The sequence below is a fragment of the Canis lupus genome, chromosome 12 (genome assembly GCF_011100685.1).
Source record: "Canis lupus familiaris isolate Mischka breed German Shepherd chromosome 12, alternate assembly UU_Cfam_GSD_1.0, whole genome shotgun sequence".
Classification (NCBI taxonomy): Eukaryota; Metazoa; Chordata; class Mammalia; order Carnivora; family Canidae; genus Canis; species Canis lupus.
In genome coordinates, this window is record NC_049233.1 from 12,988,800 (window position 1) to 13,003,677 (window position 14,878).

A 14,878-nucleotide genomic window follows, 5' to 3' on the forward strand; every position below is an offset into this window, starting at 1 on the left:
TAAGTCATTGTAATATAGTATGATAAATAAGTAACAACTTCTCTGTATAAATTAGATTAGGCCTTATACCTTGTAATGGTTTACTAAGTAATTTTGTCAGCTATAAACAATTTATGAGCAGGTTAGGCCTCCTGGCCTCTTATTGTAGCTGACTAGCATGAAGGTGGTATTTGGCTTTGTGAACTTCAGGCTGCCTTCTTTTTAAAAGATTTTATTTATTTATTTGAGAGAGAGAGTGCGTGCACACATTTGTCTTTTTAGATTTCAGATGCTGAACTCCAAGAGGTGGTGAAAGTAGGCCAAGCAAGTGAAATTGCACGTCAGACTGCTGAGGAATCTGGTATAACAAACTCTGCCTCCAGTACTCTTCTGTCTGAGTACAATGTCACCAACAACAGTATTGCTCTTAGAACACCTCGCACACCAGCTTCCCAGGATAGAATTCTGCAGGTAAGCTGTCATAGTAGCCTCAGTCTTATGACACCTGTTCTTGAAAGTGTTATGAAGAATGGTAAGTGATTTAGTTTGTTTCTGACAAAGAGAATGGTAAGTGATTTAGTTTGTTTCTGACAAACTCAGTTGAAACTGAGCCTAGAATTCATAGATCCTAGAGATTTCTGTATTAGGGAAGCTAAATTAGCAGATTAAGTAATTAGGTGGTTTCATTTTTACATTTATTAATTCATAGGTTTTTTTCTCTTTTTTTTTTTTTATTTTTTATTTATTTATGATAGTCACAGAGAGAGAGAGAGAGGCGCAGAGACACAGGCAGAGGGAGAAGCAGGCTCCATGCACCGGGAGCCCGACGTGGGATTTGATCCCGGGTCTCCAGGATCGCGCCCTGGGCCAAAGGCAGGCGCCAAACCGCTGCGCCACCCAGGGATCCCTTTTTTTTCTTTTGAAGTCAGCCCTGCCTCCTTCATTTATCTGCACCAGTTGAAAAAAGTGCAACATTTTAAAATTTCACATTGCTTAGCAATCTTAGAAAGCAGATGTATGTAGTCAGTTATTATTTTTTTAACTTAAATTTTAGTTCACATACAGTCAGTATTGGTTTCAGAAGTTGTAGTAGTGATTTTTAAAACTTCCTTGCATTTCTATACTTAGCTTGGGACAGCCTGCCATTAGTATTATTTCCCTCTCTTTCATAAATACATGAGGTGTACAGCTCTGTGTGTTCTTAGGGCATTTATTCCAGAGAATAGCCACACCTAACAAAACACTATAGAGCACCCTTTCATCTCATTTCCTCTTCTTTAATAGTTAGAAATAGAATTTTATTTTATTTTTTATTTTTATTTTTTAGAGAGTGAGCACATACATGTGGGTTGTGGAGGAACAGAGGGAGGGGGGGTGGAGAGAGAGAGAATCTGAAGGGGGACTCCATCCCATGACCCTAAGATCATGACCTAAGCTAAAATCAAGAGTTGGATGCCTAACTGTGTCATCCAGGCGCCCCCAGAAATATAATTTTAAGGTCTTGATTTGGAATCAAGAAGTTCCTATAAACTTAGTAAGGGAGACACTTGTGTTCCTCATTGCTTGCTCTCAAGAGGCACCAATTACAGCTCTTTGTTTTTACTACCTTATTGCTAGGACATTTGTTATTTATTGATTTATTTTTAGTTTTAGCCATTTTCCACTTGGGAATTTGAACATTTGGCTCTCCCACCCTCTTCCTTTACCATGTGTACACACACTTTGCGTTCCACTATAGTTATATGATAATTTTGGTTAGCTCTGTATTCATGGTTTGCCATATGACTGTGTAAACCATATTCATTGCTGAGCCTACAAAGTGCCTTATAAGTACTATACTGTACATTATATTTTTCTTTGAGTTAATGCTTATTTTATTCAGATGCTAAATTTTCTGATTACTTAGCATGGATTCAACTCTGGACTTGATACTGTCTGTATAAATCTCCTGTAATCTGATCAAACTTTAGATATTCTTAGCTTTTTGAAGAAATGTTTCCCAGAATTTCTGAATGTTCTGTTCTGTACTGATTACTCTTTACTGTTGTTTACAGCTTGTTCTCTTGATTTACTGGTACCCCAGAAAGTCCCTTGGATTGCCTCTTTCCTGGCTTCCATGCCTTTGGTTTTCTTGGTTTACACCCTTGATAGTGAAGCATATCTTTACTTTAGTAACTTTCTGAGGATGGGTTCATGGCAGATGGAATTTTTAAGACGTTGCATCCTTTTAACTTGTTGCTAGTATAACTGGGTATAGAATTCTGGATTGAAATCTTCTTTCTTTTTTCCCCCTTTTTAAGTAAGCTCTATACCCACTGTGGGGCTTTAGCTCATGATCCTGAGATCAAGAGTTGCATACTCTACTGACTGTGCCAGCCAAGTACCCCTTCGTCAGGTCTTTTTGGTAACTGGAAATGGAAGTACTAAATTCTCCCATGGCGCAGAGTTCATTTTCTCTCTTGGTATTAAGAAAACGTATGAGTTCTGTCCCTTTTGAGATTTGTATAGTAGGACCAGGAGAGAGAATTCTCTCCTGGCTGAACTGTTAAAACACATTTCTTTACCTTCTTGTTTATCAGGAAGCTCAGAACCTCATGGCCCTGACCAATGTGGACACCCCATTAAAAGGTGGTCTTAATACCCCTTTGCACGAGAGTGACTTCTCAGGTGTGACTCCTCAGCGGCAGGTTGTACAGACTCCAAACACAGTTCTTTCTACCCCATTCAGGTAAATAAATCTTTTTGAAAAACTTGAATCTAGGGTTGGACGTGTTTGCTTTAGTAATGTTGATAAAGAATGGAAAAAGTGTTTAACTTGCCTTTTTGATTTTTTCTCATTCATAGTAGTACATAGCATAATAATATCCAGGAATTGGTTAAAGCTACAAGGAACTTTCTTCTTTTTCAGAGTTTCTGATGCTGTCACCTTGTTTCTGAGTATATTTTATCTGATTTTTTTAAAAAATTTTATTCATGAGAGAGAGAGAGAGGCACAGACATAGGCAGAGGGAGAAGCGGGCTCCTTGAGGGGAGCCCGGTGTGAGACTTGATCCTGGTACTCTGGGACCATGCCCTGAGCTAAAGGCAGATGCTCAACTGCTGAGCCACCCAGGCGTCCCATTTTACCTGATTTAAAAGGACAAATAAGTCCGTTGTTAATGATCATTTGTTGAATTTTATGAAAATTGTAGTCCTTTATCTGTATGAATTACTATTGCTTTTCTCCCAGTATTTTATTGTGAACATTTCTAATCAGAGAGGTTAAAAGAATGGAGTGGAAAATCATCACCTAGATCCTATAGCTGTTAACATCTTACTGTATTTGCTTTATTTATTTTTTAAAATTTTATTCATTCATTCATTCATTCATTCATTCATTCATTCATTCATGAGAAGCACAGAGAGAGAAAGAGGCAGAGGGAGAAGCAGGATCCACGCAGGGAGCCCACCATGCGACTCGATTCTGGGTCTCCAGGATCACGCCCTGGGCTGAAAGGGGCCCTAAGTCGCTAAGCCACCGAGGTTGCCCCCTGTATTTGCTTTATTACATATCTTTCCATTGGTCCATCAAATTTTTTAATGCATTTCAAAGTAAGTTGCAGGTTTCCATTCATTTCACATCTAACACAGATGGTCTTGTACATATCATTAACTAGAGGTCATAGTTCAGTGTCGCAATTTTTTTGTTTAAAGTCAGTTTTTTAAGAAGAGTTTGTAAAATGCTGTAGGAACAAGTCATATTGAAATGAAATTTGAGCTGTTAAGGTTGAAAAATCTTTGAGGTTTACTTTAATTTTCAGTGTTAGGACATGTCCTCCTACTTGTTGTTTAGTATGGGAAGCATCTCAGACTGTTCCAACTGTACCCAACAGCAGGATCAAGAAGCATTGGCGGCCAAATCCTTATATAATATTTAATACTTTTGCAAGGCTTGTAAGAGAGCCTAATTGCTCTTTTTCCTGTGTGTGTCTTGTCTCTCAACCAGATTGTAAGCTCTTGAGGGGCAGGGACCATGTCTTAAAATAACACTTCGCCTCACCTTTGGGAACACCTGTCTGGCAGCACCACTTGTTTGCAGCAGAGCCAAGATACAGGAAATAATAATAACAACAACAAAGGCTTTGATCAATTAAAATACAAGTTGCAGAGTCTGTGGACTTTATTCCTAAGGGAGTCTCAGCTGTCACTCAGTACTGTTCATATGTAGGCCTGGTGTTTGGTTTCCAAACAAAATGTTAAGGGTGAAACTAGGGAATTGAATGCTAGTGATAGTGGTGCTCTAGCCAACAGATCCTGGCGGGGAGGAGCAAATGATAAGATGAAGATATTGAACTCAAAAAAGAGTTTCCTGGGGGTCTTTGAGCATAGTGGCTGACCACCGTGTTCTTAGCCACCTTGCAGTGCATAAAGGAAAGCTTGCAGTAATTTCTGGTGGGTCTAGTTTAGCAAGACCAGAAAATGTCAAATGTAATAACTTAAAGTCATTAAAATAAAAATACTATGTGTAAATACTAAGCTATTTGACTAAACCCGTATTTGAACCTAGAGAGCTAACTTAAAAACCAGATAGGGAGACAGAATTTCTGCAATCTTTCTTTCTTTTATCCTTTGACAAAATAATGTGGAAATGATTTTCACATAAAATAGTTTATGTGAAAAACTTTTGAAAGTATAATCCAGATAAAATTGGCACTTTTATTAATTAGAATTTCTGTCTTTGTAGGACCCCTTCTCATGGATCTGAAGGGTTGACTCCCCGCAGTGGGACAACTCCCAAACCAGTTATTAACTCCACCCCGGGTAGAACTCCTCTTCGAGACAAGTTAAACATTAATCCTGAGGATGGAATGGCAGACTACAGTGACCCCTCTTATGTGAAGCAGATGGTATATGTCAATTCCCTTTTAATAACTCTTTAAAAAAAAAAACTGTTCTGTCTCATGGGTGCTATATTAAAATATTTCCCCTTGTTGGTGCATATTACATACACCTTAAGAAACTATACACCTGTGGATGCCAGAAAAGGAGAATGATTTGGAGGACGTGAGAAGGGGAACCTTTTGGTCTCATAAGCTTACTTAGTATGTTTGTGAATATTGATTATGCTGATAGTAATGCTCCTTGTATCTCCTATTACTTCATTTTTTACCATTTACTAATAGGTTACTTTCTTGAATGATACTTTTTTTCTAGTTCTCTAAAATAAAATTTGAGTTTGGAATGCCTCATAAATTAGGTTTTGAGCCTTGATTCCTCTGTTTGCTCTATACTTTTAGAAGAATAGTCTAGATCTCAAAGCCAAGTTGATGTTTATTGTTTATCTTAGTGAAGTTTTCCTTTGTGTATTTTGCAGGCTGATATAGACAGCTAATTTTAAAAGTCACAGTTTTATTTCTACCTTTATTGCTGCTTTTATTAAGTCGCTATTGAATCTTATGTGATACTACAGAAAATCATCGTGAGATTTTTTTTTTTTTAATGAGTTCCAATGATATTGGCCTATTCTCAGTTTCTAAGTTAATTCTAACTTCATGTATAGATTTGGTTAGTTTAGAAATTTTTTTTTTTTTTTAATTTTTATTTATTTTTGATAGTCACAGAGAGAGAGGCAGAGACATAGGCAGTGGGAGAAGCAGGTTCCATGCACCGGGAGCCCGACGTGGGATTCTATCCTGGGTCTCCAGGATCGCGCCCTGGGCCAAAGGCAGGCGCCAAACCGCTGCGCCACCCAGGGATCCCAGTTTAGAATTTTTTTGATGCACAAATTGATATCAACTAATGTCAACTGTAAAAAGCTATATGACAACTATCTAAACAAATGAAGAATCTAATGTGTGCAAAGCGCTGATCTGGAGACTTGAAAGAATCTGAAGTTAAAGATAATCCTTTGTCTTAAGGAAGTTTATACTCTGGAGAGATTGGTGTACTTACTAAACCAAGTCTGAAAATAATTGTAATATAAGAACAGAATAAGCTCTCTGGGTAAAACCAACATGCTTAGGGTGACCAAAGAAAGGAGTAATCACATTTGTTGAGTGGGCACTTGGAAAGCCTTCATTGAGGAGATATGCCCAGAAGGAGATTGGGGGCTGTCTCAGTAGGAGACCACGATATGAGTAATCATGGAGCATGTTTTGGACATAGCAGCTTATTGGGTCCTCACAGCTACCATACATGTAATGGAGCTGTGGGGAATGAGACTGGAAAGGTAAGCCAAGGATGTATTGGGGAAAATTTTGGGTACCAGGCAGTTTCTTTTGGGAAGTGTAGACTATTTTCTTTGGCCATCATATGATCCAGTAATTTTTTCTTTTTCTTCACTTTTTTTTTTTTAAATTATTTGTTTTTAAGTAACTGTGTGCCCCACACGGGGTTTGAACTCACAGCCCCGAGGTCAAGAGTCATATGCTCTACTGACTGAGCCAGCCAGATGCCCCATGACATAGTAATTTCTATTAAAAATACAGAAAAATTCAAGCATCTTTTCAGATTAGGTTTTATTCGTCCAAGAACAAATTGACTTGAACTTGTTCTTATTTGCTGTTAAGTTTCAGTGTCAGAAATGTTTGCCTTAAATGGAAATCCTAAAGGATTTTTTCTGTCCCTACAGACGTAATTCCCAAACCTTCTATTAGAATATCCCAGAGTAAGTGTATTGATCACAGATCCGAGTTTTTGATCTTAATTTAGAAAAGAAAGTGAGATAGAAATTAAACAAAAAACTTGTTTCAGCTCTGAAGTTAGGGATCATTTTCCTAGAATTAAAATTAGGCTGATTATTTTTTAGAAACTCTTAAAGAATTTTGGTTGAATTCGTAATGTGTATGAATTGAGAAGGACCAATTTTTTTCTACAGGAAAGAGAATCTCGTGAACATCTCCGCTTAGGGTTGTTGGGTCTTCCTGCCCCTAAGAATGACTTTGAAATTGTTCTGCCAGAAAATGCTGAGAAGGAGCTGGAAGACCGTGAAATAGATGATACTTACATTGAAGATGCTGCTGATGTGGATGCTCGAAAGCAGGTGCATAATTGTGCTAGAAAGGAAGTGTGAAGTTGCTGAGTGTGTCAGTAGGCTGAAAGAATGAATGGTCATTAAATGTGTCAAGATTTCTACTTCAGAGTTTTATCACTATTCGAAAAGATTGCTCTAAAGTGAATAACATCATTAATAACATAGAGTCACATAACTAAGAATATACTCAGAATATCTTGATATTCTTAAAATGTGTGTAATATATATGTGCATATATAATTATTTAAATACCTCCTTCAGATGTATTTTATTTTATTATTTTTTGAAGATTATTTATTCATGAGAGACGGAGAGAGAGGCAGAGACATAGGCAGAGAGAGAAACAGGCTCCATGCAGGGAGCCTGATGGGGAACTCGATCCCAGGACTCCAGGACTATGCTCTGGGCCAAAGGCAGGCAGGCACTCAACCGCTGAGCCGCCTAGGCGTCCCCCTCCTTCAGATTTGTTATACCTGTTTAAAATACACATAGACTTTTATTTTTTAAAAAGAAGATTGATTGATTGGGAGCCTGCAAGCGGTGGGTGTCAAAGGGAGAAGGGGAGAGAGCATATCAAGCAGAATCTGCACTGATTGTGGAGCCCAATGGCAGGGTTCGGTTTCACAACTCCAGGATCATGACTGAGCCAAAATCAAGAGTCAGATACTTAACCATCTGAGCCACCAAAGCGCCCCATATATAGTCTTTTAGACATTGCTTTTCACTTTAGCCAAGAAAAGATGTTATTGATTGGTCTTAAAAACAAGTACATCTTGAATTGCTTGAGTAAATGACTTTAGGTCAGTATAAAGTAATAATTAAGTGGATTTGGAAATTTAGAATGTATCGGAATAATATTAGTAACACCTTGTACTGATACATTATAGTTACTAATTTGCACATACCATCCTGGTGATGTAAAGAGAGATGGTATTAGCTTCATTTTAGAAAAAAGGAAAGAAGCTCAGGTTTAATTACTTTTCTAGCTTTCATATTTGGAAAGTGGTGAATCTTGATCTAAAACTGAGATCATGTGACCCCTTTTAGGTATTCTTGGCTACAGTCCATTTCAGGATGATTTTAGAAATTGAGTAATTTTCATGGAACTGGAGCATGAATAGCATCAATACGAAATATTTTAGAAACCATATGAATGTGCTTTCTGATGGGTAATACAGGATAATACTTGTGTTGAGTTTTCTTAGTTTTGTTCTACATTTACTCTAAGAAATGCTGTGAAATCTAATATATTAACCCATATTATTCATGATTTAAGAATCAGGAAACCAACACCTTCATTGGCTGGCTTTTTAAATGAAAAATCAGTAACTTTTGGGGTGGAAGTGAGGGTTGTGTTGCAGGGTGAACAATTAAGAGTCCCCTCTAGGTTTAGGATTCAAATTTATTATTAATTTTGATTTTTAAATTTTATTTTAATTCTGATATAGTTAACATACAGTGTAATACTAGTTTCAAGTGTGTAGTGTAGTGATTCAACACTTCCATCACCCATTGCTCATCACAGCAAGTGCACTCTTTAATCCCCATCACCTATTTTTCACCCATCTCCTCACCCACCTGCCTTCTGGTAACCATCAGTTGGTTAGTTCTCTATAGTTAAGAGTCTGTTTCTTGGTTTCTCTCTTTTCTCTCTCCCTTTCCTTTTTTTCTTTTTTCCTTGCTGGTTTGTTTTGTTTTTCTTAAATTCTACATATGAGTGAAATCATATGGCATTTGTCTTTCTGTGACTTATTTTACTTAGCGTTACGCACTAGCTCCATCCATGTCTGTTGCAAATGGCAAGATTTCATTCCTTTTTATGGCTAAAGACTGAATAATATTCCACTGTAGAGTGTGTGTGTGTGTGTGTGTGTGTGTATTGCATCTTCTTTATCCATATGCACACATACATACATATATACACAGAAACATACATATGCCACATCTTTATTCATTCATCTATCCATGGACACTTGGGCTGCTTTCATAATTTGGCTATTTTAAATAATGCTGCTCTAAACATAAGCGTGCATGTGTCCTTTGAGTTATATTTGTATTTTTTTTGTGTAAATGTCTAGTAGTGTGATTGCTGGATTGTAGGGCAGTTCTATTCATACTGTTTTCCACAGTGGCTGTACCAGTTTGCATTCTTACTAACAGTTCAGAAGGGCTCCTTTTTCTCCACACCTTCACCAACACTGGTTTCTTGTGTTTTTGAGTTTAATCATTCTGACAGGTGTGAGGTGATATCTCATTATAGGTCTTAAAACAATTTTTTTTTTTGACTAAGCTCCACTCCTAATGTGGAGCTTGAGCCACCAGCCTTGAGATCAAGAGTCAGATGCCCTACCAACTGAGCCATCCAGGTGCCCTTATCTCATTGTAGTTTTGATTTGCATTGCCCTGATGATGAGCGATGTTGTGCTTCTTTTTATGTGTCCGTTAGCCATCTGAATGTCATCATGGAGAATTTTGTCTGTTAACATCTTCTGCCCATTTTTCTTTCTTTCCATTTTTTAATTGGATCATTTGTTTTTTGGTGTTGAGTTCTTTATATATTTTATCAGATATGTCACTTGCAGATATCTTTTCCCATACAGTAGGTTGCCTTTTAGTTTTGTTGATCATTTCCTTCAGTGTGCAAAAGCTTTTAACTTTGATGTTAATTCCCATAGTTTATTTTTGTTTTTATTTCCCTTGCCTCAGACTTACCTAGAAAAATGTTGCTACAGCTGATGTCAGGGACATTACTGCTTGTGTTCTTTTCGAGGATTTTTATTAGGATTCCAGTTTAAACAGAAAAAAATGATTATCTGATGGATGAAGCCATGTAAACTTGGAGAATGCTTTAGTAGCTGTTGGCAATTCTTAGTTTGTATTGTAATGAGAGAGTGAATAGACTGATTTCTGTTGCTTTATTGTCTTTCTACAAACTTACACAGATTTCTACAGCTTTAGCTCTTGAGCATGCATGTTGTTATAGACTAAAGTTTTCAACTTTATTGAAATGCGGCAAATATTGCATATCTGTAATAATGGATATAAAAATAATTTTTTAAGGCTATACGAGAGGCAGAACGTGTAAAGGAAATGAAACGAATGCACAAAGCTGTCCAGAAAGATCTGCCAAGACCATCAGAAGTAAGTGTTAGAACTTCTGGCTTTGGAAGTTTTAAGTTTCTTCTTTGTGATTGCTGTTTTTATGTCATTCATAAAGTCTGTAAAACAAAATTTTATCTACTTTCTGGAATGTAGTAAAGCAGTTGCAGATCTAATCTTTAAAATGTTTCACTGGTACAAATAAGACTTTAGAAGGAAAAAAATTTTTTTTTAAAATGTAAAACTGCTATTTAATTCATGCTAGGGCAAGTAAGTAATAGCATCAGTATTGCAGTGATCTGTTTGTTAATGGTACTTGTTTTAAAATTTTAGGTAAATGAAACGATTCTAAGACCCCTAAATGTAGAACCACCTCTAACAGATTTACAAAAAAGTGAAGAACTAATCAAAAAAGAAATGATTACAATGCTTCATTATGACCTTCTACATCATCCTTATGAACCATCTGGAAATAAAAAAGGGAAAACTGTAGGATTTGGTACTAATAATTCAGAACACATTGCCTATCTGGAACACAACCCTTATGAAAAATTCTCCAAAGAAGAGCTGAAAAAGGTATGATTAAACAGAAATATTTTGGTCTTGATTAAAGTATTGGTTCAGTACTGTGTATCATAGATGAACAGTAGCTTATTTTCTGAGGCTGATATTTATAAACAAATGAATTTGTAATTAGGAGATAGCTGGTCATATGACGTGTTAGGAGGACGACATACTTGACCATGCCCCTTTCCCCTTTCTTGATAGAGCTTCTTCAGGTGAACACTAGCTTAGGTGGCAAGGTGTTTTTGTTTTATGGGTATATGCCTGATGGACAGTTGCTACAATTGCCACTTCCTGTGTTCAACTGCTATTTCTGAGTAGAATTGAATACCTTTAATACTTCAACCTGGGGCAGTCCCGTGGCGCAGCAGTTTAACGGTGCCTGCAGCCCAGGGTGTGATCCTGGAGACCCGGGATTGAGTCCTACGTCGGGCTCCCTGCGTGGAGCCTGCTTCTCCCTCTGCCTGTGTCTCTGCCTCTCTCTCTCTTGCTTTCTCTCTCTCTCTCTCTCTGTGTCTCAATAAATAAATAAAATCTTAAAAAAAAAACAAAACTTAAACCTCATTTAGATTAATATGAGAAAGCAAGCACATATTCAAAATGTTTCTTTCACCTAGTCAAAGAAAGGAAATACCATTTACTGAATTTATTCCTTTTACTTGATTTCCCACTATTCTTTTGGATAAGGAAATAGAGAAACGTTTTCCTGTAGAAAGTCTCTCCTGCCTCTTCTCCATATGCATTTGATTATTTCTGCTTTGACAGAGCAAACAGCTATGATTGTGAATAGAAATCATTTCTTCCATGGTATGAGGAAATACAGTGGGTGCCATGGTTGGAAGCAGAGTGGTCATTAGCCATTAGTCTTTTTTTCTGTAGTGCTTAGCCTTGAGGAACAGACAGACCCGTTGTTGGAATCTGCTATTGCATACTTGGGAGGAAATCCATAAGATACCTTTTTCTGTCTTTTCTTGTGCTTTTCTTCTGTCTTATTCTTTCCATTTTCCTTGTTGAGAAGTAATATATGTTTATTAAAAGATTTTGAGAAAATAGAGAAAGGAAAGAGGATTTATTTAGATTTATATTTAAACAGTTTGCCTGTGATTTCTGAGGATCTGAGTTATTCATTTTAGTAAGTGTGACGGGAAACTGACATCTGTTGAGGGCCTCTTGTGGCAAGCACATTTAATCATTGGACTGGGGTTAAGAATTACACTCTGAATTCTGTACTTGAACAGTGTTCTTTTTTCGGAGGGAAAATAGGGGAAGATGGGATCAAGGGGTTTACTGTATTTATGGAAACCAAAATAAGGATCACATTATGATCTGTTGTAGCTTAATAGAAGATTCTGTAGGGGATAGATTCTAATAAAGTTTTTGAAAAATACGTAGTGCTTTGGAATTATTTGAAACCATTACAGGCTAGTTTAAATATTCTTTTATATTTTATGTATGTATTTATATTCCTCTCCGTTCCAAAAAGGATTTGAAACAGCTATTTACTTAGATTCTTTATGGAGAGTTTAAAGATAACTTAGTCATACTCTCTTCTTATAATTATAGGAGCTGATTTTATAAATTTTTATTATGTACAGTTTGGGAATGAAATACCATTTCTCTTATGAAGTGTCAGATTTTCATTAAAGATGTTACAATTGATTTGTTTTCATTATTTCCCCTCAGAGATACTGTTTTAAAGTGTATTCTTTATCTTCTAGAGACACGATTTTCCATTAAGTCTTTTGTATTTGATTTTAATATACTTTGGTCTGTTTTATTTTCTGATGTACTAGAATGATTGAAAGTTTTCTTTAAAGCATGAAAAGATAGTTGTCAGTTTTTAGCCATGAGGCAAAGGGCTGGAAAAAGTTTATGTGTTCTACTCATGGAGTCATTGTGTCTGATGTTGGGGTAGCCTCTGTATGTATTTTGTATCACTTAATCCCAGTAACAAATAGGTTGGTATTATCCTCATTTTACAGATGAGAAATGGGCTCAGAGATGTTCAGCAAATTCAGACAGCTGCCTAAATGGTAAAACTATGATTTGTACTCAGGTCTATCAATTCTATCCCCCTCATTCTTTCATCTTAAACTTTCTTAGTAGTAAGTAAAAGCTGGTCTGTGATCCATTATTTTCCGATCTGTGCCCCATCTCATTCTCTGGCAATGTTGGGGGCATTTCAAATGAGAAAACAGGCATGTATCAAAAGAAATGCCTAGTTCCCCTTCACAATCTTGTGAAGTCTAAAGTGTAGGGAGGCAATTGGTAGAGTGGAAGGAATTAGCCAAGCACAGGTGCCATTTGGCTTGGCCCTGATCCTGCCTTGCCTTTCCTAGTGATGTGTTTTTGAACATGTTGATTAATCTCTCTGAACCTTAGTTTCATCAACTTTAAAATGTGATTAATACCAACTACTTTGTAAGATGGTTGTGGTGTTTGGAGATAATGTAGGTTGAAATGTTTCTGGCGTATAGTAGATATCTGAGAAATGGTTGCTTCTTATTACAGTGATTGAAGGCAAAGGATATTTATATTGTTCAGGATACATGGATGCTTGACTTTTCAGATCAATCTGCCCCAGCTTATTGGCTTCTTAATTCATTTTAACTTAGATGTTTTCTCCCTTTCCAAGAAAACAACCAGTTAACCCAAACTCCTTCTCTTTACCCAAAGAAAGGAAAAACTAGTTTTTTAAACTTCTCTCTTGATGGCAAGTTATTCTAGTACCTAAACTTACTGAAATTATTACTGTACACAGGCCCAGGATGTTCTGGTACAGGAGATGGAAGTGGTAAAACAAGGTATGAGCCACGGAGAACTCTCAAGTGAAGCTTATAACCAGGTATGGGAAGAATGCTACAGCCAAGTTTTGTATCTTCCTGGGCAGAGCCGCTACACACGGGCCAACCTAGCTAGCAAAAAGGACAGGATCGAGTCACTGGAAAAGAGGCTGGAGGTTGGTATCCTTTTAAAATTCTAATTTAAAGTGTACCTTGATTGAAATAATGAACCGAATAATACCATTGGAGACAATTTCAGAAGAGTAGACCTGAGGTGATTATTGCTTTTGCAATTCTTTTTCTTTTTCTTTTTCTTTTTTTAAAAGTCTCTTTGTTTGTTTTAGTAATCTACACTCAATGTGGAGCTTGAACTCACCACCTTGAGACCAAGAGTTGCATGCTCTTCTGACTGAGCCAGCCAGGTGCTCCTTGCTTTTGCAATTCTTGAGAGAAAACTGCACTGAAGTGTTCTATCTTCTTTGACTTTTTCAGAATTGCTGATAAATGGGCAATTTATGATAAAGAGTGCCCTCCAGGTGATCACAGGTCAAACAGAACCTTTTAAATGTGGGAGCAGGAGACAAGAAGTTAACACTAGTCACACATAACAATGTTTATCAATGCTGAAATAGCTTGTTTTCTCTAAGGAGGGAGCTCAGTGGTACCAAGAAAATTTTATAGCCAAGGGAGCCCATTTATAAAACTTTGTTTTACTCTCTGTTCATCCTCTGATTCTTTCGAGTTTGTTGCAGAGAGAGCACCAAGCTGGATTATCTTAGACAGTGGCTTCTGTGATTTTTTACACATCCTAGGAAATGTTGAAATGTACGAGATGGGAGTTTCTTAGTGTATGGTTTCGTAATATGGTCTTTGTGTTTTGAATTCCAGAATCTGTGTAGGCAATTTTCCAATGGCATGTAAATTGTGGTTCATGGACCACTAGGCTGCCTTTTGGATTCCTAATGGTGGCCTTCAGGGATGTTTCTGAGGCCAGGATGGGATGGGGAAGCAAGGGATGCTATAGGCAATCACATGCAGAAATGGCCTCAATTTCCTCCTAAGTAGTTCCTAATTTCTTTTTACAGAAAGCGTTGGAAAATATTTTTACTTAGAGTTAAAATAAAAAAATGATAATATCACTTGGGGTGGTTGGTGCTGTTGTGAGGGCTAGGAAAATGAACAAAAAATAAAAGCATTCTTTTAATATGAAATTATTCTAATTCTTAATTTTACCCTTAAGACCACATGTATAGGCACCTAATGGTTAACACTTGTGAGCCTCTTTTTTCATTTAGTGGTAATGAGTTTCTCTTTGAAGTAATTCTCATCTTGGTTGAAACCTTTGCAATCCAAGTAATGCTAGTTACTCAGTTGTATTACTAGCTTCCAGCAGGGTGTGCTGTTGTGCTGTGTTTTTAATTCACGATTTAAAGTCTGGGAA

General features: G+C 37.0%; 1 protein-coding gene across 1 annotated transcript in view; it reads left to right on the plus strand.

Moving 5' to 3' along the window:
* Positions 1-14,878, plus strand: part of CDC5L (cell division cycle 5 like) — a 43,050-nt gene that overhangs the window by 15,345 nt on the left and 12,827 nt on the right. Inside the window, exons 8-14 of the mRNA XM_038554212.1 lie at positions 262-450; positions 2,559-2,707; positions 4,703-4,865; positions 6,836-7,000; positions 10,052-10,132; positions 10,424-10,666; positions 13,416-13,613. Coding sequence (XP_038410140.1) covers positions 262-450; positions 2,559-2,707; positions 4,703-4,865; positions 6,836-7,000; positions 10,052-10,132; positions 10,424-10,666; positions 13,416-13,613 — 1,188 coding nt within the window. The remainder of the gene's footprint in view (positions 1-261; positions 451-2,558; positions 2,708-4,702; positions 4,866-6,835; positions 7,001-10,051; positions 10,133-10,423; positions 10,667-13,415; positions 13,614-14,878) is intronic.